Below are 27,535 nucleotides of genomic sequence, written 5' to 3'. Positions count from 1 at the left end.
TAAAGATGTACCACCATAACCCCACAGCAATAGTGGGTCTCAGTGAGTCGGGATCAACTCAATGGCAGGGGGCTTGGGTAGGGTGTATTGAAATATGAGCGCTAAAAGGAATTAATTCATCCAAAAGAAATAATGCAGAATTGATTTTGGAGAAATCTTTCAGGTAGAGAAGGATTTGTCTAGAGCAGGGGTCCTCAAACTTTTTAAACAGGGGACCAGCTCACTGTCCCTCAGACCCATTGGAGGACCGGACTATAGTTAAAAAAAAACAAACAACTATGAACAAATTCCTATGCACACTGCACATATCTTATTTTGAAGTGAAAAAAACAAACGGGGCAAAAGCACCCGGTGGGCCTGATAAATGTCCTCAGCAGGCCGCATGTGGCCCGCGGGCCGTAGTTTGAGGACGCCTGGTCTAGACCTTTCTTTCTTGTCCTGGTCTCAGAAAGTTCTCCCTACCCTTCAGATAGCTATGACAGACCATAGGCGTTGCTCAGAAGTCTGTTTTGACCCCTAGCAGCCCCGTGCATGACTGTGGAGAACTGCCCACTGGAGTCTCCTGGGCTGTCATCTTTACAGAAGTGGATCACCAGGTCTTCCTCCTGTGGTGCTATGGGTGGATTTGAACTACCGACCTTGAGGCTTGTGGTTGAGCACAAACGGTTTGCAACAGGTGGCCCATTACATTCGCCTTTCTAGGAAACATGGCATTCAATGTTTTCTTCCTTAATCAGACTCAGACTCAGAATGGCCATAATCCACTGAGCACACTTAGGCCATGCAGTTTACATGCATGACTGTGTGTAATTCCTTCATTTTGAACTGGACCCCACAAGGCTGGAGGGCAGTCCCGGATGTCACATGCCTGAGCTCTCCCGTGGCTTGATTGGGGCCAGAGTCGGAGAAGCTGGTCACTGCCTCTTTGTCCATCATCTGCCCAAACTTCGGCCCTCCCTGCAGTCCCGTCCCCGCGCCACCCCCACCCACCCCCCCACCCCACCCCGCCTCTTTGGGAATCCTGTTGGCAGGAAACCCTAATGCACATACTTTCACGCAAATTCTTCTGCCCATGTGTCTGTTTCCCAGCCCAATGGGGTGTGGACTGATGTGAGAGCAATCAGGGGTTGGGGCAGGTGCGTACTAGAGGGAGAAAACCTGACCACCCCCAGTCGCCACCTGCCCTTTTTCTCAGTGAAAGTGGACCCCTGAGCAAAACTCTCCCCGATGGAAGACTGCTGGGGATGGGGTTCTGTGGTTTCTTTGTTAGTTGGGATTTTTTATAATTCAGGTCTCATCATCCTGCCAAGTGCAATAAACATTCTGTCTCTACTGGACTGTGACCTTTATTATTATTGTTGTTGTTATTGTGCTTCCAAATACCTTGGAAGTGACCAGTGTGTGCGAATGAAGTCAGAACCCCTAACCCGTGTAAATGCCAAGCCAGTGTGCTTTGTAGATCGGTTCCAGATTCGACGACAGGCTCTCATTTATGACCGCCCGTATTTATACCATGGAAGCGAGGTGTAACATAAGCCCTCCCAGAGGCCAACTTGGCTGTTGATGATGGCTAATGGTAAAATCTTTGAGGAATGCCCAGCAATGCCTTGTGTTTGCACTGCCTAGCACATGAATAATATATGTGTGACATGAATAAACATGAGGTCAGTGGTTTTTATGACACAGTAACTTCCTTTACCTGAGTTCCTGGGAAATGGAGCCAAACAATTATGGAGAATAAAAACATTGGCAGCTTACACGCACCTGCTTTGATTATGTGGGCTAATTAGGTTACATTTAACGAATTCCATCTGAACAAATTGAAAGCACTTCTTATCGTCTCCCTTGGTCGTAGACTTTATCGGCGTTGGATACAGATGTGTTTAATATGACACAGTTGGTGCTGTGCTGGCCGCTCTGAGCGGGAGATAAAAGCATTGAGAACATCTTTTTTGAGTCTTCTGGGCCTTTGTGTTTCTGGGCCTGCAGCTATGAAATCTCAAGGGGGAAATGAAACTTTGTTGTCAATGAAGTAGTTGCTTTCCTCCAGCACTCTCGGGCTGTCATCTGAATTGTATCTTTCACTGGAAGTATCCTTCCCAAGGAGCAAAGAGCTCCTGAAAGAAATAGAGGGTGCCCACCTGCCTCCAGGAGTCAGAATAGTACAGGGTGCGTGACTCGGTTGCCAGGTTAATTCGGAGTTTGCCCAGCATTAATGCCAAGCCTGGTGCCGAGTACACAGGCCCGCAATCCTCCACATTGTCCAGCTTAGAGATTAGCCAATCAATAAGGGAACCCTGGTAGCACACTGGGGTAGATGCTCACCACAAGGTCTGCAGTTCAAACCCCTCAGCCACGCTGCTGGATAAAGCAGAGTCTGCCTCTTCCGGTAAAGATGTGCCACCTCCCTCAGAAACCCTACAGAGCAGTTCTTTTGTGGCCCGGGGTGTTGCGCTGAATCAGAATCAGTTGCGTGGCCGGGGGTGAATCGGTAGTCGCATGGGAACTGTAGCAGTGAAGTGACTTGCCAAAGTCCTGCAGTTAGTGGAAAAAGCAAGCCTGCCTGATTTCCCTCGCAGGCCATTGCCCATGTCTGCAGCTAGCTTTAAGAGCTTCGTGGATGTATGAACCAAGCATTCAGGTCTGTGGCAGAATCAAAGCGCACCAGCACATTTCTTACCCCATGTACTCCCTGAGTACAATACTACACTGAGTACCTAGCGTCTCGGGATTATCTGTGTGTGCACTTCCATTTTTCTGTGTATTTTGGGCCCTCCCCCTTCCAGCCCCTCAACACAGATCATCTGAAACTAGTGAGCCATGTTAATAAAGCTGGATTTAGCCCCTCTCCTCCCTGTGTGGTGTCAAAGGGAGGGTGGTCCCCATTCTGGATTGCCCAGGTTATAGCATTGGAAGTTGCTCCGTTTGGGACAGACCCGGGATAGCTGGTCATCTTAGAGGCTGAAGGAGAAGGCTCACTGTCTGGGATCAGCTTAGCATATAGTTGTAGATACAGACTAGTAAACAATAGAGAAATGGCAAAACCTGCGCTTTAAACCTCAAGCAGATGGCCCATAAGGTGAGCATACCTTGGACTAGAAATAGTAGCAGTATTTCTGCTTGGGGATTCAGCTAAAACTAAAGAAGTAGACATGCATAGAGAGTGGGGCATACTATTACCCATCATGAAACTGCCCGGGCAGATGTTTAACTTGTGGAGTGGCCTCAGCTGGGAGGTAGGAGGAGCCAGTGTCGACTTGGATAGGGAGAAAGGATGAGTACAGAAATGTGAAGGCAGATCCGCTGGGCCAGATCATGGAGCGGTTGACCTTGGAGACTTAGCGACTGAAGGCATGCCCTGTGCTGTGTGCTTCACTGGGCACTGGGCACTGGGGCTACTCCTTTGCTCTCATGGAGATGGAAAGGTAGTTGGGAGGGGAGCCATTGCAAAACCAGTCCTGAAAAAGGATGAGTTAGTCACAAGAGGGGAAGTGCAGGAAGAAGTGGGACTTTTTAAATAAAAATTTCCTAGTAGATATCAAGGAGTTCAGGGAAACAAATCATGAGACTTGACCCCAGCTTCATCAGTTTTCACTGCTTCACTTACCCTTTACAATTTTTTATTTTGTGCACTTTACACAATTGATGTGTGTATGGATTGTGATAAGATTTGTATGAGCCCCTAATAAAATGATTAAAATTTTTTTTTATTTTGATCCTACAGTCTTGCTGAATTCATTTATTAACCTAATAGGGGTTTTGTTTTTTTTGGGGGGATGGTATGTGTACAGCTCATCACAATACATTTATTCATCCATTGTCTCAAGCACATTTGTACATATGTTGCCATCATCATTTTCAAAGCATTTTCTTTCTACTTTAGCCCTTGGTATTAGCTCCTCATTTTTCCCTCCTCCCTCCTCCTCCCTCCCTCTTGAATCCTTGATAGTTTATTAATTATTATTATTATTTCATGCCTTGTACTGTCTGATGTCTCACTTTACCCCCTTGTTTGTTGTCCATTCCCCTGGGAGGGGTTTATAGGTAGGTCATTGTGATTGGTTACCCCTTTCTCCCTCCACCTTCCCCTTACCCTCCTGGTATGGCTACTCTCAATATTGGTCCTAAGGAGTTTATCTGTCCTATATTCCCTGTGGTTCCAGCTCTTATCTGTACCCATGTACATGCTCTGGTCTAGCCAGATTTGTAAGGTAGAATTAGGGTCATGATAGTTGGGGGTGGGGAGGAAGCATTAAAGAACCAGAGGAAAGCTGTATGTTTCATTGGTGCTGTACTGCACCCTGACTGATCCGTCTTCTCCCCACGACCCTTCTGTAAGGGGATGTCCAATTGCTTACAGATTGGCTTTGGGCCTCCACTCCGCACTCCACCCCTCATTCACATTATGATTTTTTGCTCTGGGTCTTTGATGCATGATACCTGATCCCATCGACACCTCATGAACACACAACCTGGTGTGCTTCTTCCATGTGGGTTTTGTTGCTTCTAAGCTAGATGGCCGCTTGTTTATCTTCAAGCCTTTAAGACCCCAGTCACTATATCTTTTGATAGCCGGGCACCATCAGCTTTCTTCACCACATTTGCTTATGCACCCATTTGTCTTCAGCGATCAGGTCAGGAAGGTGAGCATCTCAGAATGCCGGATTATTAGAACAAAGTGTTCTTGTGTTGAGAGAGTACTTGAGTAGAGGCCCAATGTCCATTTGCTACCTTAATACTAAACCAATAAATATATGTACATAGATCTATTTCCCATCATCATATATGAATATGTACATGCCTGTATTTAGACCTCTATAAATTCCATTTGCCTCCTAGTTCTTTCCTCTATTTCCTTTTAGTGTCCCCTTGTCCCACTATCATGTTCAGCCTTCATTTGGGTTTCAGTAATTCCTCTCAGTTATATTGCCCTCGATCAAGCTCTACCAGACCTCCTACACCCTCCTCGCCATTGATTTTTGGTCACATGTTGTTCCCTTGCCCCTGGGTTTGTTAGCACCCACTCCTTTCCCCTGCCCCCCCTCCCGTGTCCCCCCAGAACTATTGTCCTGTTGTTCTCTCTTCCGGCTTGTTTATCTATCCCATCCGGATAGACATGCAGCGACAACATTATGCACAAATACAAGACCAAGCACAACAAAGCAACAATAGAAAATAAAACAATAGCTATAACAACAAAAAGACAACGACCAAAAAAGAAAAAGCCTATAAATAGTTCAAGGTCTATTTGTTGTCCTTTAGGAGTGAGTGTTTTCCCGTTGAGTCTGATGGGGCACCATGCCCTAGCCCCACAGTCTATTTTTGGTGTTCCCTGGGGACTTCATTGCTCTGTTCCCCTTGCTGCTCTGCTGCTCTGCTGCTCTGCTGCATGCCCCCAGCACTCACCTCAGTGTGGTGGGATCAGGCCCTAAGGTCCTCTCTGTGCATTGGCTGCTCTAAGCAGAAATACTGTCCTCAGGGCTTGGTGGGCCAGGAGAGTTCTCTCTTTTTCCCTACCCCCGCCTTTGCTCCCGTGTGCTCTGATCAGACATGCCCCTCTCCTTGAGCTATAGCTTCAGTGCTGTCCTCTGAAATGAATTCTTCCGGGGTGGGTGACAGGGTTGGTAATGGGTCGGCCGACCCCTCAGGCAGTGTGTATTTTCTTTACAGAAATAAGAAAGGGGGGGGGGTTACTATTTTTTCAATCTGGATGCATTTTCTTTCTTTCTTCTGCCTAACTGCCCAGAACCTTCCGTGTAACGTTGAATGGATGCGGCAAGACCAGGCATCCCTGTTCTTCCTTGTAGATAGGAAAGCTTTCTGTCTCTCACCATTAAGTGTGACGTTGACTGTGGGTTTGGGGTAGGAGTCTGAGGAGTCCCCTTTGATGTTCTGTTTGTTGGTGTTTTTCACCCTCCGGCATGTTAGTTTTTAATCAAATGCCTTGTCTGTGTCTGCTAGACATTTGTTGGTTTTGCCTCTTCTCTAAATGCAGTGTGAGTTTCGTGACTTCTTATTGCTGGGGGTGGCAGCATTTTCTACTGCTGTACATAGGGCCGCTCTGACTTGTAACTGATTCTGGAACAACTGACCACAGCACTGGTGTTCCCTTGTGAGTCTGGTTGATTGAAGCTCATTCCCCAGCAGATGGACATTTGACTAGCTCTCGCGTGAAGAATGTGGATGTGAACAGTCAGATACAAGTCTTGGTGTGGTCTTCCATTGCCCTTTTTTGAGTAAAGATCTAGGAAGGAGATTTGGGGGTCACATGCTAAGTATTGTTTAATATTGTAAGAGAATAAATCGTGAAAAGTTTTCTAAAAGGAACTGCCAGTGTTTTTCCAAAAAGACTGAACCACTTTCCTCCCCCTTCGCCTGTCGTGTTGTCACTTGCCCTGTGGTGGCTTGCATGTTTCGTTCTGTTGTACAAGAGGAATTATGAATCCAAACGACTCGACAGCGTCTCGTGCTGAAATGGACCTATAGGAGCCATCTCAAACCTGACACGCATGGTGCCCGTGGCTGAGAATGACGAACTCAAGAGACATGGCCTCCCATTCATCATCACGAAGAACATTTCAAGGTCTACTTTGCAGTTCAATGCAGTATGTGATAAGATGGTATCTGTAAGCCTACAAGGAACACCAGTTACCAGGACTGCTGTCTGAATTTGTGCACCACCCACTCAAGTAGTCAGTGATGAAGAACTTGAAAAATTCTGTCAACTCCTTCTGTCTGAAAGTGACCAAACCTGCATTCAAGATGCATTGATAATTACTGGTGGTTGGAAGGTGAACGTTGGAAACACACATTTATTGTACCAAAAAGAATTGTTCGGCATTCAACCGAGCAATTTTATGATTAAGCACCATGTTATTGAAGGGAAAAAACCAAGCTGAACTGAGGACATTCATGAAGAATAAGGATCCAGGAATTGACAGAATACCATTGAAATGTGTCCCAAAAAGTTGGGCAGCACTGGAAGTGTGCCGAGAAACTTGGAAGACTGCTATCTGGCCAACCAACGGGAAGAGATCTGGATTTCAGCTCAAAGAAAATTGATTCAACAGAATGTGGAAAAAATTGAACATCATTAATAGCACACGCACATACATTTTGCTGAAGATAGTTTAAGAATGGCTGCAGTAGTACAACATGGAACTGCCAGAAATCCAAGGCAGATCCAGAAGAGAAATCTCATTGCCGATGCCATGTGGATCTTTGCTGAAAGCAGAGCATATCAGAAAGATGTTTTCTTGTTTGTTATCGGCTCTTCAGAGGCAGTCAACTGTGTGGATCACAACAAACTACGGATAACACTTTGAAGACTGAGAATTCCAGAACACTTCATTATGCTTGTGATGATTAGGCTTTGGTGTCAGCTTGCTATCCTTGTGGGAAGGTGTGGGTGGAGTTCAGCCTTTCAATCAGGACACAGCCTAATGATATCTCCTTGGGAGTGTGGCCTATTTATAAGAGCTCTGTGGAGAACTGGCCACGCTCTATTGCCCCTGACCTCCTTCTTCCTGCCTTAGATTCTACGTCTGGCTTCTGGGGCTGGTGGCCCCTGAGACCTGCTAACCATGGGAGCTGTCAGTGCCCTGCGATGTTCCTGGCAACCTTGGATCCATGAGGTTGCACCCGCCTGCCTATCATCTTCCAACTTCCTCTTTGCCTTACGGCTTCAGCAGCTGGCAGCTGTGTACATCTGGCGGGCCTTCATCTAACATTTTAACCATGGACTTGAGTTGGACTGGTCTGGGTCACTTCCTTGATATAAAGCTATTTCTTATATACACGAGTGTCACTGGTTGTTTTTTTTTCTCTTGAAAATCCAGCCTCATACAGTGCTCATGGGAACCTGCACACAGACCAAGACGCAGTTGTTCCAACCGAACTGCCTAGTTCACAATCAGGAAAGCCAGTTGTATCCATTCACCGTACTTATTCAGTCTGTTTGCCAAGCATCTGAGAAGCTTGAGCATATGAAGAAGAATTCAACATTAAGATTGGAAGAATTATTAACCTGCGATACGCAGGTGACAAAACCTTGCGTGCCAAGGGAACTCAGAGCACGTGCATAGGAAGATCAAGGCCTGCACCCTTCCATATGAATTACAGCGGTGGACAGAAAACCGAGAGCCTCACAACTGCATCAATAGGCAACATCATGGCAAATGGAGAAAAAGGTGAAGTTGTTAGGGATTTTTTAATTAATGTGCATTGAAGTGTAGCAGTCAAGAGATCAAGTTACGTGTATCGCGTTTGGCAAGTCCGTGGCACAAGACCTCCTTAAAGTGTTCAAGATGGCATTTTGCAAACTCACGTGCACCCAACTGAAGCTCTGATATTTGTAGTCACATCATAGGCACATGACAGCTGGACAAGTGATAAGATCGAAGAAGAAATGATGCCTTTGAATTAAAATGACCATAACTGACAGAAAAAAAAATTTTTTTCAGTCTATCTTGGAGGAAGTGACCTCCAGAATGTTCTTTGGAAACAAGTTTGATGAGACTTTGTCTCGTGTACTTTAGACATGTCGTCAGGAGGGACCACTCCCTGGTAGAGGGGCGTGGACAAGGAGGAAACCCCTCACCGAGCTGGACTGACATAGTGACTGTACCAGTGGGCTCCAACCTAGCAACGATGAGGACGGACTAGGACAGGGCAGTGTTTCCTTCCGCTTACGTAGGTTAGCTAAGAGGCAGAACCTTCTTGTCAGCCCCTCGCAGCGGCAGCCCAGTTTGCAGTCCCCCCAGCGTGTCTGAGAACTTCCATTGCTCCACACCCTTGCCTAGACTTGGTATGGTCCCTCTTACTAATTGTAGCAACTCAAGTAGTTTAGTTGTGCCACTGTGACTCTATTTTGTATTTCTCTAATGATGAACTATTTTGAGTATCTTTTCACATGCTTATTTTCCATCGGCTATTAGTGTAATTTGTTAGTACAATATGTACTCAGATCTTTTACAGTAAAAAAAAAAAAAATCTGCCTTAGAATTCTTTATTGTGGATACAATTTCCTTATAGAGATAAGCACCTTGCAAATATTTTCTACCTGTTTCTTGTCCTTTCATTGTCTTAAGTGACTTTTAAAGAGTAGACACTTTTCATCTTTTTGACAGTTTTATTGACATGTAATTAAAATACCACATGATTCAGTGGTTTGAATATTTTTTAGAGAGTTGTGCAGTCATCACCACGATCAATTGTAGAACATATTCTTCACTTTTGTACTCACTGTTATCAGCACCCCTTTCCCCCTAACCTCCCCTGTCATAACACGAAGAAACTGTTCATCCAGTGACTGTCGCTATAGATTTGCCTGCCTGGATTTCACATACAGACAATCACACCAAAACACAGAAAAGCTTCAGTCCGACAGAAAGCAGAAAATTATAAAAACTAGAACAAATTAAGAATGGATTGAAGGAGGAAACAAATTATAATACCATTACATTTTAACCTAACTATATCTGCATTAATTCACTCTCGGATGTACTCTGTCTGAGGGTAAGGCTTTTTGAGCCCCTGGTCATCGTTGCGAGAGAAACCTGTGGAAGTTTACTCCCTGTGGCTTTTCTGAAAAATGGATGTGGGGCTTTCCCTGTCTTCTATCACCTTCTGTAAGCCAGAGGCCAAAATTTCAGCTCTTAGACGGTTTCCCCCTCTGATCGTGGATTTTGTTATTACAATCCTTGGATCATGTGCTTCTGCCATGTCGGTTTAGCTGACACCTTTCAATGATTGGTTGTTTTAAGACAAGCTTTTAAGACCTCAGATGCTATAGAGGTCTGATAGCCTGGCACCATCTGATTTCTTCACCACCTTTTGCTATAGCACCTATCTCTTCAGTGATCCCTTCATTGAGGGTAAGTATTGAGTGGGGTGTCATCATAAGAACTGATTATTCTTAGATTAGGGCTTACAGTTAAGTACAAGCTCAAAATTGATTCATATCTAAGGTATAGGACTAGATCCCAGATCCACTTCAGTGGCAACATTATCAGTTTTCTGAGTGATAACATAAGCAACCTCCATGGGGCCTTTGATAATTCTAATAATCGAATCATTAAACTAAGCCACCAGTATCAGAATACTGTGGAGATAGGAGAGTATTCATATATGGGAAAGCTTTTTTACTCTAAAATACATGGGATATTCACGTATACGTATGAAAAACTGAAGTGACTGAGCCATGTCAGGAAACGAGGAGGAAAGAGACCACGCAGTAACTCACTGCTACGGCAGAATTATATCTGCAGCACTGAGATGGGTCTGAAAAGCTACAAAGTATAAAAGTGTCAAATATTTGGTTGTCTATTCTTAGGCAACCTCAAAAGCAAGAGGTTCGAACTAAGAAATCTTTCGCCTTTCTCAAGGACTTAAAGGTGTTCTCTAATGTTTTTTTCCTAGAAGTTTTACAGCTTTCAATGTTACATTTACGTCTATGATCCACTTCTAGTTAATCTTCGTGTATATCATAAGATTAGGAAAAAGTTCGCTTTTTCAACATATGGAGATCTGACTGTCTCAGCCGCCTCATTTGTGTGGATATTTTTCTGTTCCTTCTTCTTTGTTCTCTTTTGGGGAGTCCACTGGTGTTCGTCCCTGGAAGTTGTCTTCCAGAACGGATCACTGGTTTGAGTCTTTTATTCTGCCTGTCCTTTTATGATAGTTCCAGTTTCTGTCTATGAATTCACTAGTCCTTTCTTGTGCACTGTCTAACCTGCTAATTCTGCTAATTCTCTCATCTTAGCTCTGGGGTTGTTTGCCTCTAGAAGTCTCATTTGCATTCTTAGGTCTTCAATCCCTCTCCTCCTCCTGTTCAATTTGCATCACTATCTTTTACTTTCTTGTTATTGTGCATTGAGTGAAGGGCCACAGAGCAGAGCCTATTTCCATTGAGAAACCCAGAGAAGTCACTGACTATAATCCCCACCGAGCAACACCACCCATTCCATGTTTCACCTCCAACTCCCTTAAGCCCTCCAAACTAAAATGCTGCCCTGTCCAATCCCAAATGGTCAAGCATTCCAATCAACCCATCCCCAGCCACCCGGCCACTGCCTGGCTGAAGACGGAGCCATGGGAGCGAGTCCGTTTTCATACCCAAAGGGTGACTAAGGGCCGTAGTCCTGGCGCTTCCACCAGTCTCCATCTGGCTCTCTTGTGTCCCTTAGGATTTTTGAGTTGTATTTCACATTGTTCCTACACCTTACCCAGCATCTTCTACTGGGATCCCTCTCAGAGCAGTTAGTAGCAATAGCCGAACAACATCTAGTTCTTGTGGAGACTGATAGACTATTGTTTACATGTGTCTTCAACATTCTTTTACACAGACAGGGGAAAAAAATCCATGATTGTCCCTTTAGATTGCTGCTCACAAGCTTTTAAGACCCCAGGCACTACTCACAAAGTGGGACATACAACATTGCCTTGATAGACTTAGACTAGTTGACCTTCGTGTCCCCCCAAGACCATGGTCTCGAATCCCCAGACTCAGTGACACATTCCCGGAAGGTCTTTGATTTTGTCTAACTTTTCCCTGTGCGCTCCACTACATTGAGAGGTACATTTTCAGGAAAGGTAAACACATCTGTATGAAAGTCTGGTGTCGAGGCTATCTCTATTTGTGGGCACAGACCCGCTCTCCATCCCCCGCTCACTTAGCCTGAATGGCTGTCTGCTTGTACAGCACCAGTATTAGCTGACTATGTACACAGCAGCATTTGCTTCTGTAGCCTTGAACTCTGGCACTCCTGCGAGGGTCTTTCCCTGCCTCCATCTTTTCGCTGACCTCCCTCTTAGTGTACCTTGCCTTCTCCTTCACCCAAAGTTAAACACATGTGTCCCTTCTAGCCAGTGATTCACCCTCTCTTCCCCTACGAACCTTGTAACCATCCATGGGGATTTTAAACCCTCTCGTGACTTTCTACAAGAGTGGTCTCATACAGTAGTTGGCCTTTTCTAGTGACACTCCCGCAGCATAATGTCCTCCAGACCCATCACAGCCCTTTAATGTGGCAGAGTACTCTTCCGTGTGCATGTGCAGCGTGTGTGTGTCCATCCTCTTACTAATGAGCTTTCCGTTTCCCCATCCCTTAGCTCCTGTGACTAGCGCTGCGGTGCCTCTGAGTGGGCGGCTCTCTGGGCCGCTGCTCTTTTTCTCTTGGGTCCAGTTCAAATGTAGGGATGACAGGGTCATCGAATACTTCTATTTCCCTCTTTTTAAGGAAGTGCTACCATTTTCCACAGTGGATGCCCCATTTCCCAGTCTCACCAGCCGTGTTGGAGGGCCCAGTTTCTCTGCACCCTCACCAGCATTTGCTGGTTTCTTTCTTTGTTTTTTAACTTGGGTGCTGATGCTGGGATGAGATTGCTCATCTTTTTTTTTTTTTTTAATTAAGATAGCTCTAGAGCAGTGGTTCTCAACCTGTGGGTTGGGACCCCTTTGGGAGTCGAACGACACTTTCATCGGAAAACACATAAATATTTCACAATCTATAATTCCATATTGTTTTGTGATTTATGCTTTAATTACGTTTAATTATGTTCAATTTGTAACAATGAAAACACATCCTGCATATCAGATATTTATATTACGATTCATAACAGTAGCGCAGTTACAGTTACGTAGTAGCAGCGAAAATAATGTTGTGGTTGGGGGTCAGCACAACAGGAGTTGCTGCAGTGAAGGGTCGCGGCATGAGGAAGGCTGAGAACCGCTGCTCTAGGGGCCAGTGGTTGGGCGCCTCTCTTCGCCTGTTGGTTGGCCACCTGAATGTCTTCTTTGGAGAAGTGTCTGCGTGTCCTGTGCTCATATTTTAATGAAGTTTGATCTTTTAAAATTGATGCAGTATGGATGATTTCTATGTCTTTTAGAGATTTTCCCCATCTGTGGGTTCATTTGTCACTCTTGGGGTGAAATCTTTTGATGCACATAAGTGTTGTGTTGATACCTATGCGTTGACAGTCTCGGTCTTCTAGTTGGGCTGTCTTCCGTTTCTTTTGTTTTGAGTTCTGTGTGATCGTGTACTTCAGTCATGTGGTAGGCCCCTGAGCTTGTCCGTATGGTTTCTGTTGATGGTCTTACTGTGATACTCTAGTAGAGGCTCTGCCTGAAGAAGCATGGGTTGCATGCTCTCTCCACTCTGGCTGGTGGGAAGGGGAACTCTGAATTTCAGAGTTGCTCTGCCCACTGTCTTGTGGTTTTCCCCCACACCCTCCTGGTGTTTCACCCCCAGGCATCCATAGCCAAGACTCAAGAGCTCCCCACCGCGTTCTCTCTGTGTCCATAGTCCTCCTCACTGGTGTGCTTCTTCCACCAATCCCAGATGCTGCAGTCTTCCCCAAGGAGCCCTGGTGGGCTGCAATCTGAAAGGTAGGCAGTTCAAAACCACCAGCCACTCTGTAGGAAAAAGACGGGGCTATCCACTCCCACAAAGAATTACAGGCTTGGAAACTCACATGGGGCAGCAGGGCAGTTCTGCCCTGTGTGCTGGGGTCACGCACTATGAGTTGGCATCGACTTGATAGCAGTAAATGTGTGTCTGTGACCGTCTTCCCAAACTGATCTCTTTTGAACTCATCAAGACAGCTGGGCTCTGTTTGGTTCCCTCTCTCTGGATCAGGGTTTGAAACAGCCACTTTGACCATTGTTTGACTCTCCCGGTGTGTTTCTTTCCTCTCGGTGATCACAGCCCTGCACTGCCTAAGTTCAGTGTTTAAAAAGCAATCATTTCATACATTTTGCTCAGTTTTCTGGTTGTTTACAGTGAAAAGGCAGCTCCTGTAGCAGTTAATCCTTCCTGGGTAAAAATAGAAATTACCTTGATCACCTTGTTTTGCAATCTCTCTGTTCCTCAAATGTAAAGTGGGGATAATACCCTTGGAAGATTGAGGTGAAGGTCACCTAAAAACAGTTGTGAAAGGGCCTTGAACAGTCACATTAAAAAAAGCAAAACAACTCCAGCGTTGAGGGGAAAACAGCTATCCCTGTCCAAAGGTCACAGCAGGAAGAAATTGCTGCGTGGTCCCTGCAGCCAGGTAGCCTGCAGAGCTCCTGCTGGCCGCCATTCACTCCCAGGCTTGGCTCCGTTTGCTATTTGCCTAATGCCACCATCCACATGCACTAGGAGCATTCCCAGCGCTTCTATTCACTTCTCCGCTGGTTATACACTACACCCTGTAGCACCGCCCCTGGCTAGTGTTAATCCCTTGTATTGCTGCGGGGGAACCCTTCTGTCTGAAATGCTGTTCCTTAGGGTACAAACCCTAGCACCTGAGAGGCTTCCAGAACTGAAAACGGAGACGCTGGCAAGTGGCTGAGGTGGATGAATGGAAAACCCCAAAATAAACCATAATGAACGCACATCTTGGAGTTCCTCCTGGCTCTCACTGACCCTGGGCCGGGTTTCTGACACTGTCCATTTTTGCAGGGCCAGCTGTCTCCCAGGAAGCAGCTGAGAGGGTTGAACTGCCAGCCTTATAGCCGCCCAACCCCTTACCCGCAGGACCAAATGGAAACGGAGTTCCTGAAGGCAGTCTCCCAACCAGCTATGGGTTCCCAGAGTAGTTTGCACACTGTGTCCCATTGCCTGAGGGAGAAGAAGTCCCTGGTGCTTGGTGGCTAACGCTTGTCATGATACAGAGGGAGCCCTGAGGTTTCTGATATTCCTCAAGTCTCCGTCATCGTCACCTCTGAAGCAATTCACTGACAAAGAAGAAGAACCAGAATGTGTTCAGAAACAATTTCATGTTTGTGCCCTTCAGTTGTCATGTGCTTCTCCACAAGTATTTCCTGACGGCCTCCCTGTGTTGGGCAAAGGCAGGGATGGGCTGGTGGGCGGAGGCGAGAAGGAGCAGCAAAGATATTGGCCCCCACCCCCACCCCGGGGCCGATGAGCTCACTTTTCACCTCCGCACAGTCTTGGTTGGGCTCTTTCTGACTCACTGTCTCCCAAGCAGAGGAGCTGTGTGTTTATTTTATGGCTTGACAAGATAGTCTTCAAAAAACACTCTCCGAAGCGCGCCCTCCTTCCTCCCTCGGCACAGATAAGCAGTCATGCGCTTGAAAGATCATGTGCTTGAGAATGGGCTGGGCGGAAGAGAGCGAGGGAGTGTTTTCAGAGGGATGTGTGTCTAGGGGGTGGGGCACGCCTGGGTAAGCAAGGGTTGAAGAGGGTTCGAAAGCCTAGAAAAGAAAGTAGGCAAGAAATAAACAACCCACACAGATTGAGGGTTTCTTCTCAGACCCCAAATTAGTCTCCACACCGCTCCCTGCCACTGGGGGCCCCTGGGGTCAGGATTGCAGTTTACTGGGAGGGGCGGGGGATTAAATAAAAGAATGGAATTTCCCTTCGATAAGGCAAAGCCAAGACGTTCTGAATCAGTTGATTTTTTTTTCTGTTGTTGTTCCTATGGCTTCCTTTTTTCTCCAAATATTTTTTTTTACTGAGAAATTGCATAACAGGACATTAACATTCACAGAGTGTACAAATTATCATCTGTGATTATTTTTAGAACCATCTTATCAATGGTAGTCCCAGATAAGAGCCTTGGTTGGATCTGATTACAGATCTCTGACCAGAGCTCCAGTTCTCTGAGACAGAACGAGGTAGCATCTGCTCTGTGTTTTCCAGAGTTGTTTACTTTCCAGGAGAGAGAGGCCGGAGAGCCTGTCGGGCTGAGTGCGTTTCCCATTGGACAGCTAATTGCAAGGGCAGCAGTTCAAACCCACCAGCCACTCCGAGGGTGAAGGATGAAGCTGTCTGCGCCCACAGCCATTGATGGTCTCAGGAACCCCACGGAGCAGTTCTGCTCTGCCCTGGAGGTCCAGAAAGCCCCTTTAGAACAAGTATGTCTGCAAATGCTCCTTGGCCAGTGGTGTCATGGAGTTCAGGGCCTCTGGCTCCCTGCGTGGTGCAAACGGGTAACATGATGGGCTTTTCATCAAAAGGCTAAAAGGCCTCAGAAATAAAGCCGGGTGATCGATCGACTTCTGACACCTCAGCCTTTGGAAACTCTGAGGAGCACAGTCATTCTGACACACAGGGTCCCCAGGAGTCAGAATCTCCTTGACAACAACCGGCCTCATTTGGTTTGGGGACAATGTATGAAAAGTAAGAGGCTCCTTTGTTGGTTGGGCAGATGGAACAGCGCAGATAAGGTCAGGCAGAGTGAAGAGCCCTCTTGCTGTGGTTCAGCAGTAGGTGACCCTCTGTAGTGATCTGCCAGCGTCTCTATCACCTGTGTGATATCCCCAGTAAGAGATGTATTCCCTAGCAGGGAAACCATTTTTCCTTGGCTGGCTGACTTCTCAGTCCTGAGGAGCGTACCCCCTTTGTGGATGCCGATTGCCCCTTCTAAGTAGTAGATTCGATTTGTTGTGACTGCTGAGGTTCTTGCCTCTGCTACCGCCATGTTAGCCTGGCCCCGGAAAATGCTGTCATTCTGCGCCTGGGCGCTTCTCCTCTCTTACCCCCTCTCGTTTTGGCCAGAGCAGCACAAGGCTATCCGGTTCTTCTGATTAATGTCGTAACAATGAAGGCTAGGAACTGTATAATATTCAGGGGCTCTTGGGATGAGCACAAGATGAAGGCCTTGGCTTATGATTAGAGGCCATGGTATACAAAACAAATACCTTTAAACACTAGAATTATACACATTTAGTGCGGCAAGATGTTTACACCGCGAGAGGCACGGATGATCTCAGATGGTCTGCGGTGGTGATTCTCACAGTGTGGTCTCTGGACGAGCAGCATCAGCATCGCCTGGGAGCTTGTTAGCAATGCAGGTTCTCAGGCCCTACCCTAGACCTACGGAATCAGAAACGGGTGAGCGCTCTAACTTTGGAGAACCACTGCCCTGAGGGCGGATCCCTGGTGGAGCAGTGGTCAAAGTGCTTGGCAGCTAACCAAACAAAAAAGGTTGGCAGTTCAAACCCACTCCTTGGGAAAAAGAAGTGGGAGTCAGAAACCCAGTGACAGTTGTTGACCTGATGCCAGTGAACTCGGGATTGAGGTCTGAGGGAGCCAGATAGTCACCTACTGGCACAGACATCCCGTGGTTGGAATGTCAGGTGAAACTGCCCTCTCTCGTTTAATTGTTATTTTCCAATATCTCCCCGGCTCTCTGTGTGCTGAGTACTTAGAGTTAAGTTCACCTAAATTAAATGCTTTGATGGTATAACCCCACTGCATCCATAATTATGTGGTAATGATATCATCCACAATTTTTTTTTTCCCAGAATGCCTTTGGTAAAGTTATCAAGATCAACATGCATAGTTCAAGATTAGCTTGATTGGGGGGGGGGGGTTTCAAATGAAGTGTTAACAAAATGAATAGCTCAGTAGCTCAACGATGAGTGGCACTGGGCCGGCCCGTGGGGTTGTGGTCTCCCCGTGGGAGGAGACAGGCATCCCTGAGTAATACAACGGGACACACTGAACAACACCCTCCTCACTCACAATCTGGGTGCTTTGAGTCCTCTGTCAGCAGCCGGCTTGAAGTTTGCACTTTGCCTCCTTTCGTGAGGGGGCGTTGTGGTCAGATAGCGTTTAGTTGATTCCATCTTCTGAAGCCCCTTGCCTTGGGGCTTCTAGAGAACTGCTCCCTGGAGTTTTCACTGCAAACAGACCACCAGACTTGTCTTCTGAGGACCCTCTGGGCCTGTTGGGACCCCTCTGGCAGCGGCCAAGCTGTCGACCTCTGTACTGCTCAGGGATCCTGTACTCTCAGGGGCCGCCAGCTCCGAAATCTGAAGTTAATTTGGGCGACCATCGTTGAGTTTGCAAGCCTCACCCTGAGACCTGCAAGCTGCCCCAGTCCTGAGAGCTGCAGAGAGAACACATCTGAGATGGCCAGAGGGAGGGTCCTGTGCTGCTTGGCCCAGACAATCTGTTGGTCCACTCGAGAGGGCTTGGCGAGGCCCCCTGGGGCCTTTGTAGGAACGATCTGTGGACCACAGCACTGCTATCCAACCAGACCAGCCTCAGGAAGCTTTCCTCAGATTCTTCAAAGCTGTTCTGCGGTGCTGTTTTCATTTAAGGGCTTGTCCTTCCCCGCGACACAGTGGCTTTCCCCCCTTTGGGATGTTGAGATAGCTTCTCTCTTATGAGACGATCGTGGATTTGTGAAATACAGTTGGCAGTGTACACTAGTTTTTGATGTTTTATTGGTCCATGAGTTCCAAGTTTAGGAATTATCTTTGCAGCAGGTGGTAGAAAGCATTTTCCTTCCATCTGGTGAGCTGTAATTTACAGAAACCAAGATAGAACCAGTAAGGCAGTGACCTGATACTTTCACTGGAACACTTGGCTGTACCAGAAAGGCAGGACAGAAGGAGGATGGGAGGAAACCCAGAGGAATCAAGATCCAGGCTCCAGGTGGAAGAGTGAAGGTTTAAAATTTATCAAACTCGAAAGAACATAGAGGAACTCCATCCAAGGACTGCCGTGAGCGTGTAGACAAAACGCACTAGTAGAAACGAAAATAAAGGCCCCACTTTGATCTAGTGGGGCCTGTTTGGTATCACAGGACACAGGCTGGAGGAGGTGAACACTGTTTGAAGATCTCGGCCAAATGCAGCTTAGAGAGCAGGATAGAGCGCCAAACACAAGGGAGTTTCAAAACGTTGGTAGGGAAATTCCATTCTCTTTTCATTCCATTCTTTACCTTGAACTTTTTGAAGGTCTCTCGCCTCAGGGATGCACTCCAGTACTGTGCCATGACTATTTTCCTGAAACTCTTCAGAAGAATTTCACCCCCATCCTGGGCTGAGGACCACTGTACCAGCCAAGCCAAGCCAACTGCCAGCAAGTAGATTCGGACTCATAGTGGCCCTATCAAGGGTTCCCCAAACTGCGGGTCTTTACAGACACGAATAGTCTTCTATTGCTCTCGTTGAGTGGCTGGGTTTGAACTGCCAGCCTGGTGATTGGCAGGCCATGCTTACCTGACACCAAGGATGGTCATATTTCTTTGTTAGCCATTGAAGCTGCTTAGGGAACCCTGGGTGTTAAGCTGAACTACTAATGGAAAGATGGGTGGTTCAAGCCCACCCAGGGATACCCCAGAAGTAAGACCTGGTCACCTACATCCAAGAGCTCATAGCCTTAAAAATGGTATGGAGCCGTGCTTGCTGCACAAATGGTGTTGCAGCAAGTCAGAAGCAACTTGACAGTAACTGCAATCAACTGCAGCCCTCTCGTACATTTCTAGGTTGGCAGCAGCATTTGTGAACTTGTTAGAAGTGCGCGTTCTCACCCACAGGAATGGGCACCCCGGAAGCAGAGCACGGGGTCATGGTTGGTAGTCTGGCCGCCCTCCATGTGATTCGCCAGCACTCGAGTTAGAGTAAGGTGACCAGACGCCCGCTTTTGGCAGGACAGTCCCGCTTTTTAACAATTTTTCGCGTGCCCTGCGGCATTTTTAAAAAGTCCTGATTTTTGGAAAGAATGCACGACAAGCTAGGGTAGATGGTTTTCGGCTGCCATGTGGCTATTTTGCCAGGATATGAGTTTTACCAATGGTGTCCTGCTTTACCAATGTTCAAATCTGGTCACCTTGAGTTAGGGAGACCGCTCCAGGTGTCTCTGGGTCAGCACCGCCGCAGACAGAGTTTTCTTTCTCAGCAGTAGTTTGGAGAAAGTGGCCACATGACTAGCATCTGGTGGTTTTCAACCAGGTGACCCAGCCCCGGCCTCTCCTGTCGGCACATTGATTCTAGGAACCTGTTGGCAGGGCCCCGTGCAACGCCCTGAGTAGGACACCACACACACACCCCCACCCCGTGTGACAGACTCTCTGAGCTATGAATTTTACAGAAACAGATGGCCACCGGAACGCTGCTGGGTGGGTCTGAACTACCCATCTTTGAATTGGTAGCTATTTACAATCTATTTGTGCTCCATTAAACACTAAGTATATTCTGTTTTATAAGAATAGAATAGTGCTGTGCATCGTAAATACAAATGTCAGTGCTTATATTTGGACACTATTCTAAGCATTTTTAAATTTTTATTGTTGCCATTATTGGTAGTCTTATGTACTCGTCTTTATCCTTCCGTTAGTCCTAAAGCGAGGAATCTTGCTGATGCACTTGGCTGTTCACCAAGGTCAACGCTCCTAGTTTGAGAGAAAAGACTTGGTGGCCTTCTGAGAAGCTCATAGACTTGGAAACCCTAGGGGGCAGCTCTGCTCTGTCCCACGAAGCCCCTGTGAGCTGGAATCAGTTTGGCACACGCGGCAACCATCTTAAGATGTTTCGGATAGCAGATCTTGTTTTCTTACTCAACTCTGAATCATCTCCCAAAGTGCCTGATCTGTGCTCGTGAGACGTTCATGGCATTGCAATGAACTCTACAGGCAGTGTGGGCCAAGACGTTCAAAATGAAGTCCCTGTAAGCATGCGCCCCACTGTCTGGCTTCTGGGTAGTGCCGCCCGGCCCTCCTCAGGGCCTTCAAAGAAGCAAGCAGCTATGTCCCGGGCCCAGCTCTCTAACCCAGTGATCTCCACTCTTTCTGCAATCTCTTATTTTTAGGTAACAGGTTCCTTTGAAAAGGACTCAGAATCATTGACACAATTTCTTTTCCTTTTTTAATTCGATTGTAAAGAGGAGATCCTTGAGTCATCAAATGCCAGCCAATAGAATCCCTCCTTACTGCATGTTGTCCTGAGGCAGCAGGGGACCAGAGTAGGGCTCTGCCTGGACTCAACTGCACGCGGTTCTCTTTTTAGGCCCTGGAACTAGAGCTGATAGAAAGGCTGGAGATTCTGACGGCCTGGGGTCACCTTCTGGCTCTGTGAGCATGACTGCCTTCTGCTTCAGCCCTGGCTGCTTCACAACCTGAGTTCCGAGCAGAGGTGTGCCCGCAGTGGCGGATGGTGATGGTGGCCTCCACGGGACCTGAGTTGCTATTATGTCCCTTGGGACTAACACTTTGAAACAATGTGAATATGTCATGTGAATATTCTATACTTTTAATTCATAGGTTTGTACAAAGCTACATAATTTTTTTAATTTCTAGGTTTTTCCAATGGTTACCTTTAACTTTACATTCTTATTATATTTATGATAATTCTTGAGGTGTCACTGAGGTTCAGTAATCTAATAGATGACAAATGTAAAAAGCACTATATAACCTGTGGAGTCGCATTAAAACGTCTCTGGTAAGTACCTTTAGGCTAAATGTATTCATTTTTTTGCTAGAATTGTCACTTCAGGCTGATCAGAGAAATAATGTAGACATGCTATATACATTTCAGTGCACTGTTTTATCGAGGCTGACTAATGTTCTTCTAGATGAGCAGAATGGCAAAGTCAGGAAGAAACACATCAGACTGGTTAACGAATTAGTGAAAACTTGGGATGTTTAATAAGAAATGAATTCTTATGTCTAAAGAACTGTCATTCTGTAAATATAAGTATATATTATTTATCCACTGCTATCAAATCGATTCAGAGTCCTACTGACTCTATCTGTGCTTTGAGAGGCTGTAAAACTTGCTGGGAGCAGAAAGCATTATCCTTCTCCCGTGTGGAGCGATCCGTAGGTTCGACCACTGACCCCCTTTGCAGTTAGCAGCCCAATGCTTAGCGGACAGCTAAGTAAATATTGGACTCTCATTGGGAGTCTAAAAATAAGCAATTAGGTAAGAAAATGAAAACGTCAAGAAGAACTACAGCCATTAGATCTACTAACAGTGGACTAGCCTGGCTATGAGCGCCAGGCCATTGTACGCTTCAACCAAAAACCTCGGGGACGAGCTGCTGTGCCCAGAATCCAGCCTCTGGAGGACGTTTGAACGAGATGTCCTTTTAGGCCCTCGTCCGCTCGGAGGCTCAGTGATTTAAGATGCCACTGAGTTCACATTTATTGGATGTCGAAGAAGTGTGCCAGGAGCATGTTTTCAATGTCTTTGTCTCCCTCTATAAACAATTTTTAGTGCCCTCAATAGAAATTGCCTCTGGGTCAGACGTCTGAACCTTATAGTGAACCCATTGCTTATTACTTTGGTCATTTGACATCTATTAAAAATACTATATCTGATAATCTCACCTAGTGTATTCAGAGCCTACCATTCTCCCATGTTGAATAAATGACTGTCTTGTTTCCTTCGCTCCTCTGTGTTTCAGTTCTGGAGAGCCTTGACATCTGGGAGGAAGTCAACGGGATCATCGCCGGATCGGAGCTGATCACGGGGTTCCCCTATACCTTTACTGTGCCAGGCCTACCCCAGTACCTCCAGAGCCTCACCAAACTAGCCATAGCAGCTGTGGTGGCCATGACAGCCAAGGCTGGAGAGCAGGCCAGGAATGTCCCCATCTCCTTCTCTCAGCTGCTGCAGTCTACTTTCTCTGAGGTGCGCTCATTGACCCTGGACGCCCTGTTGGAAAGGTTCTCAGCCACAGCCCAGGGAGGAGCAGAGAAGGCACAGCCGCCCTTGCTGCCCAAGGCGGGACAGAAGTTCTTGGTGATGGCTATGAAGGAAACGCACCCAGAATGCTTCTGCAAGGTAAAGGCCCCGGTGTTCCGGCCGTTCCCTTCCACCCCCACGCTCCTCGCGGAGCCCACCAGAGCCGAAGATCACGAGGGCAGGCTTGAGCTCAGACTCTCCAGGGGTAATGGGAAGTAGCTTCGGCATCCAGAGAGCAAAGGAGTCTTTGTATGTAGTGCTTGGCATGGATTCATGGACAGAAGGGCACTGAGAGAAGCTTTTGATAACTGTGGTATCGGTGTCAGAGATTAACTGACGACAGCGTAAGCCACTCTGGTATGTTCAGGAAACAAATCATTGAAAATCGACTATGGAATGAGTCAGAGGGCAGGCTGTGCTCCCATGGCTATGTGAGCGCAAATGCCCACGTGGAGCGCCCAGTGGGGGAACGTGCAGTAGACCCGCATGCGGGGCTCGAAGAGCCCTCGAGGCTGGCATGGCTGCACCTGCCTCGGTCTCCCAGAGGTATTCAGGGGAAAGAAGTCAGGGACGTCTTTTGAAAGATAGACGCCCCCCCCCTTGTCTGTCAAGTAGTTACTATTTAGCATCTACCAGTATTTTCATAAGTATTTGATTTTTCAAGATTTTGGTCTTTCTTTCTACAAACAGATACTGAAAGTGCTTCATTGCATGGACCTGAGTGAGTGGCTTCCCCTGACAGAGTGCTGTGTGCATCGAACTCCAAAGGAGTTCTTGGTCTGGACAATGGATGTGGCTTCCACAGAAAGGTTTGCCCTCAATGTGGCCTGTGTGGCCTTGCTGCTATGTATGATCATGTCAGTCATGCCTTGACATGCACACAGTCCTGGTCTAGGAACACAGGCCTTCCATTTCTTTCAAAGCTTCCGCTTGGAGCCATGGTCTAAGCATGAACAATAGAATGCGGTCCATGGTTCACATCAGAAAATTAGAACGCAATTGCTTCTGGAGGCATTTAAAGAACCTGAGGGTAGAAATTCGCAACAGACTCTTGCAGGCACACCTTAGACATAAAAATTAAAAACAGGCTGAAACCTAACAATGGGCAAAAATACGTCAAGTTAAGGGAAATCAGAAAGAACAAGAGTGGCAATATTAGTTTCTGGTTAAATAGATTTTAAAGCAAAAGTCAGCATAAGAGACGAAGACATTACATAATGATTAAAGGGCCAATCAAACAAGAGTACATACCCATAATAAATATTTATACACCCAGTGAAAGAACCTCAAAATACCTACATGAAACTCTAACAGCATTAAAGAGCTAATAGATAACTCTACAATAGGAGTTGTAGGCGTTAGAGATTCCCAGAGTTCACATCTGCACGGATGACAGACTATCAACAAATGCCACGCGTCTACAAAATATGTGTGACTTTATCTTCGCGTCCTTTTTCTAGGTCTGAGATACAAGGCAGAGCTCTGAGACTTGCCTCCAAAGTGATTGTTCAATACGTGCAGACATGTGAGGAGGTAAGGCGGATTGTGCCCCTGTCCTGGACTCTTGAGTTCTTGTGCTCTTGGTTACCCGGAAGTGATCAGGAACAGTCACTTGTCCCTTAAGCAGAATCAGCATGGCGTACGTGCTCAGCCTGTATGTCGCAGCTTCTACGTTACCTGCAAAACATATATCCAAACCCTTAGGATTTTTACCATTTCTTGAGTTAAGCTCTTTTTTTACTAAGACAGGAAAGAACCGGCTACTCCAAGAATATCTGGGATCACAATGTAGTGAAAAGATATCACTAAAATTTAACATATCAGGACATAGCAGGGCCCAATGTAATTAATGCCTGTTTGACCTATGCTTCAGCGGCAGATGAAACTCACATAAATTGAACAGGTGGATCCTCAGGAAGATGCCCACATAGGTGGATACAAGAAAGATGCTGCCACCACAGAAGCATTCATTACAATGGAGCCTGTGGACATCACAGTAAAATGAGCTGAAGATCTTGATTGCACATTATCACACTGTGATAACGATGGCGTAATTGCTGATTCTGAGCCCTAACTACAAACCCTTCTCTGAGCTAGACATTGCAGGTCCAAATATGAACAAAAACTATGGGTACAGCCTATTGAGAGAGGAGAAGTGGACAGATAACTAGGTGGTGCATGTGGTTACATTACTCAGTGGTTAACAGAGTCCACTCAGAGCCACCTCAGAAGAAATGCCTGATGACCTACGTCCCAAGATGCCATCATTGAAAACCCGATGGCGCCTGGTTACGTTCTGATACATCTGGGGTCGCCGTGAGTTGGTCATTACTAGGCTGTAAGGACAGGAAATGATCTAATAGGGAAGTATAGGGGCTTCACAAAGTTCTTGGAAAAATGGAATGAAAAGACATGCGATTTTTTTTTCCAAGAACTTTTTGAAGCCCCCTCATATCTGGGCCCCGGGAACCCAGAATGTTTAGGGGACCTGAGGATGACTGAATTCTAAAGTCCTCACAAGAAGGCAGCTCACTAGGTCTATAAAAGACATCTTTCTCATCTAAAGCTATTTCTGTACAATTATCGTGTACATCTTTTTTTTCTTTTTAAAATAATTTTTTGGGGGGCTCGTACAACTCTTATCACAATCCATACATACATCCATTGTGTCAAGCACATTTGTACATTTGTTGCCCTCATCATTCTCAAAACATTTTCTTTCTCCTTGAGTCCTTGGTATCAGCTCCTCATTTTTCTCCTCCCTCCCTCCCTCCCTCCCTCACCCTTGATAATTTATAAATTATTATTTTGTCATGTTTTACACTGTGAAGTGACATTTGATGAAAATTCAGAAAATTTTCTTTGGGAAAACCTGGGCCTCTTGGTCCAATGGGAATCAGCACCTTCCTCCAGGTCTAAGAGACTTACCATTTCAGTTGGGAGTGCCCCAGGATGACTGAATGTGCATCAGAATGCACTCTTTGCGTTTTGAACATCTAAAATGATTGCAGTAACAGGGCAGGTGAAGTCCATTCCAAACAACAGGCCCCTCTCTAGAGACGTGAACAGACCGGGGCTTCATTTAAGCAGCTGTGAGTGTTGTCAAATGGGTCTGCCTCCCCACAGCCCTGTGTGCCAGCACCTCCTGGTCCCGAGCCATCCTCACCATTCCTGCCAGGCCGGAGACCATTGCGACAGCCACTGTGTGAGTCCATCTCGAGAGGGGTCGTCCTCTTTCTTGCTGCCCCTCCACCAAGTGTGTTAGACCACGTTGACCAGAGAAACAAATTCAGAAACACTCTTGTGTGAGTAAGAGAGAGCTTTATACCAGAGAGTAATTCTATGTTGGGAAACCAGCCCAGCCCAATCAAGTCCATCACTCTGATATTAGCCCATATGTCCGATACTAGTCCATAAATTCCTCTTTAGACTCACACAGCACGTGCAATGATGCCGAATGCAGAAGGACCACAGGCTGGTGGGTGAAACGTCTTGTGGATCCAATGTCGGTGGAAGCATCTCAGGACCGGCATGGGTCTCAGTGCTGGCACTGGTCTCCACGTGACTCCTCCAGCTCGCTGAGCGTGGCTCTTCAACAGGAAGGTGAAGCAGAGCGAGGGCTCCTCGCAGGTCTCTCAGCAAGTCTCTGCTTGGCTTGTCAGCAAGAAGACAAAGGCAGAGAGAGTGTATTCTCTCACCTCCCTGGGGAAAGAGAGGAATTCCGTTCCCGGAATCCTCATGCGAAGGCCACGCCCACAAGGAGGCATCATCTGGGCTGTGACCTGATTGACAGGCTAACTCCACCCCTACACTTATTTATCAAGTTGACACGAAATTGTGTAATGACCACACCAAGCATGATGTCTTTTCCCGGGACTGCTCACTTCTGATAGCATGTCCAAAGTACACGAGACAGAGTCTTGCCCTCCTTGCTTCTGGGGAGCATTCTAGCTGTCCTACTTCCATGACAGATTGGTTCATTCTTCTGGCAGTTATAGGACTCTCAGTATTCGTTTTCAGTAGTAGTGTTACTCAGCGCACTGCCATCAAGTCACTTCTGACTCGTAGCTGGTGGTTTTGAACTTCTGACCTTGTGGGTAGCAGCCCAACATGTATCTACCATCCCTCCGGGGCTTCCTGTGCAATTGGGTGAGGAGACCGTGTTAAATCCAATGGCTTAAACTTGATAGAAGGAAGGAGTCCAAAGCAGACCTCGTGGTTTAACAGTGTCAAGCGCCCCTTACCCTCCCCTCACCACACACACACACGCAATCCTACACTGTCTTCAACATACGACTTGCCTTGCAGTCCCAGGTGATTGGTTAAATTCCTATCATCTTGCCCAGGTTTCAGCCAGCAGGAAAGCGAACCCAGGGAGTGAAGCCATACTCATTTCCTAAATGACAGTGCACAGGCAGCACCTCCAGTGATGTCGCACCAGCCCATTGCTCCATACTTCCTGAAGGCAAAGGAAGTTGGGAAGTGAGGTTTTTAGCAGGGCGACCGTGGGCCTAGTTGGTCTTATGTTACGAAGGGAAGAAGATGCTGCATCTGCTTACCAGGGACAACCAGTACTCTATGACGCCCCAGTATTTCCCCACAACTTTTGTTTTTATGGAAACTATCAAATGCAGTGCTTTTCTGATGACCTGGTTTGCATCAGAAAAATGTAGAAGCTCGTTCTCTAGCTACAATGGCAGCAGAGGAGAGAAAAAGTAGTCAGATCTTGCTCCTGGGCGTATCACTTGAGGTGGAAACCCCGTTTATAAGACTCGTTCTTCCCACTGCAGTCAGAGCTCCTTGCAACCCTAGTACCTAACACCAGGCCAGCCGGCCGCTGCCCGCTCGGAACCACAGCTGTGTTTTGTTCCTCAGAGCAGAGACTCGGCAGCCCCTGAGCTGAAGCAGTGGGTCCAGTTGGTCGTCTCGTCCTGCCAAGACCACCTTTCCACAGAGACCAGGCTGGCCGCTGCCGAGGTCCTCACCAGCACCACACCGTATTTCCTCACCAACCCCCAACTGATTCTCGGTAAGTGGGCCGAGAGGGGAGCCCCTGGCCTTACCACACTCATCAGAAACAGGGCCAGAAGGAAAATGGCAGCATGCCCC

At 46.8% G+C, this 27,535-nt stretch overlaps 1 protein-coding gene across 2 annotated transcripts in view; it reads left to right on the top strand.

The window, feature by feature from the left end:
* THADA (THADA armadillo repeat containing) overlaps window positions 1-27,535 on the top strand; it is a 391,488-nt gene that overhangs the window by 305,773 nt on the left and 58,180 nt on the right. For both annotated transcript variants that reach the window (XM_045285791.1, XM_045285792.1), the window contains 4 exons: window positions 22,146-22,525; window positions 23,117-23,235; window positions 23,887-23,959; window positions 27,302-27,455. In XM_045285791.1, the coding sequence (XP_045141726.1) occupies window positions 22,146-22,525; window positions 23,117-23,235; window positions 23,887-23,959; window positions 27,302-27,455 (726 nt within the window). The remainder of the gene's footprint in view (window positions 1-22,145; window positions 22,526-23,116; window positions 23,236-23,886; window positions 23,960-27,301; window positions 27,456-27,535) is intronic.

Source organism: Echinops telfairi, unplaced genomic scaffold, assembly GCF_000313985.2.
Source record: "Echinops telfairi isolate 266 unplaced genomic scaffold, ASM31398v2 ScPeMD7_7475;HRSCAF=8513, whole genome shotgun sequence".
Taxonomy (NCBI): Eukaryota; Metazoa; Chordata; class Mammalia; order Afrosoricida; family Tenrecidae; genus Echinops; species Echinops telfairi.
The sequence above is the reverse complement of the archived record's forward strand: the minus strand, read 5'-3'. Positions and strand labels throughout refer to the sequence as shown.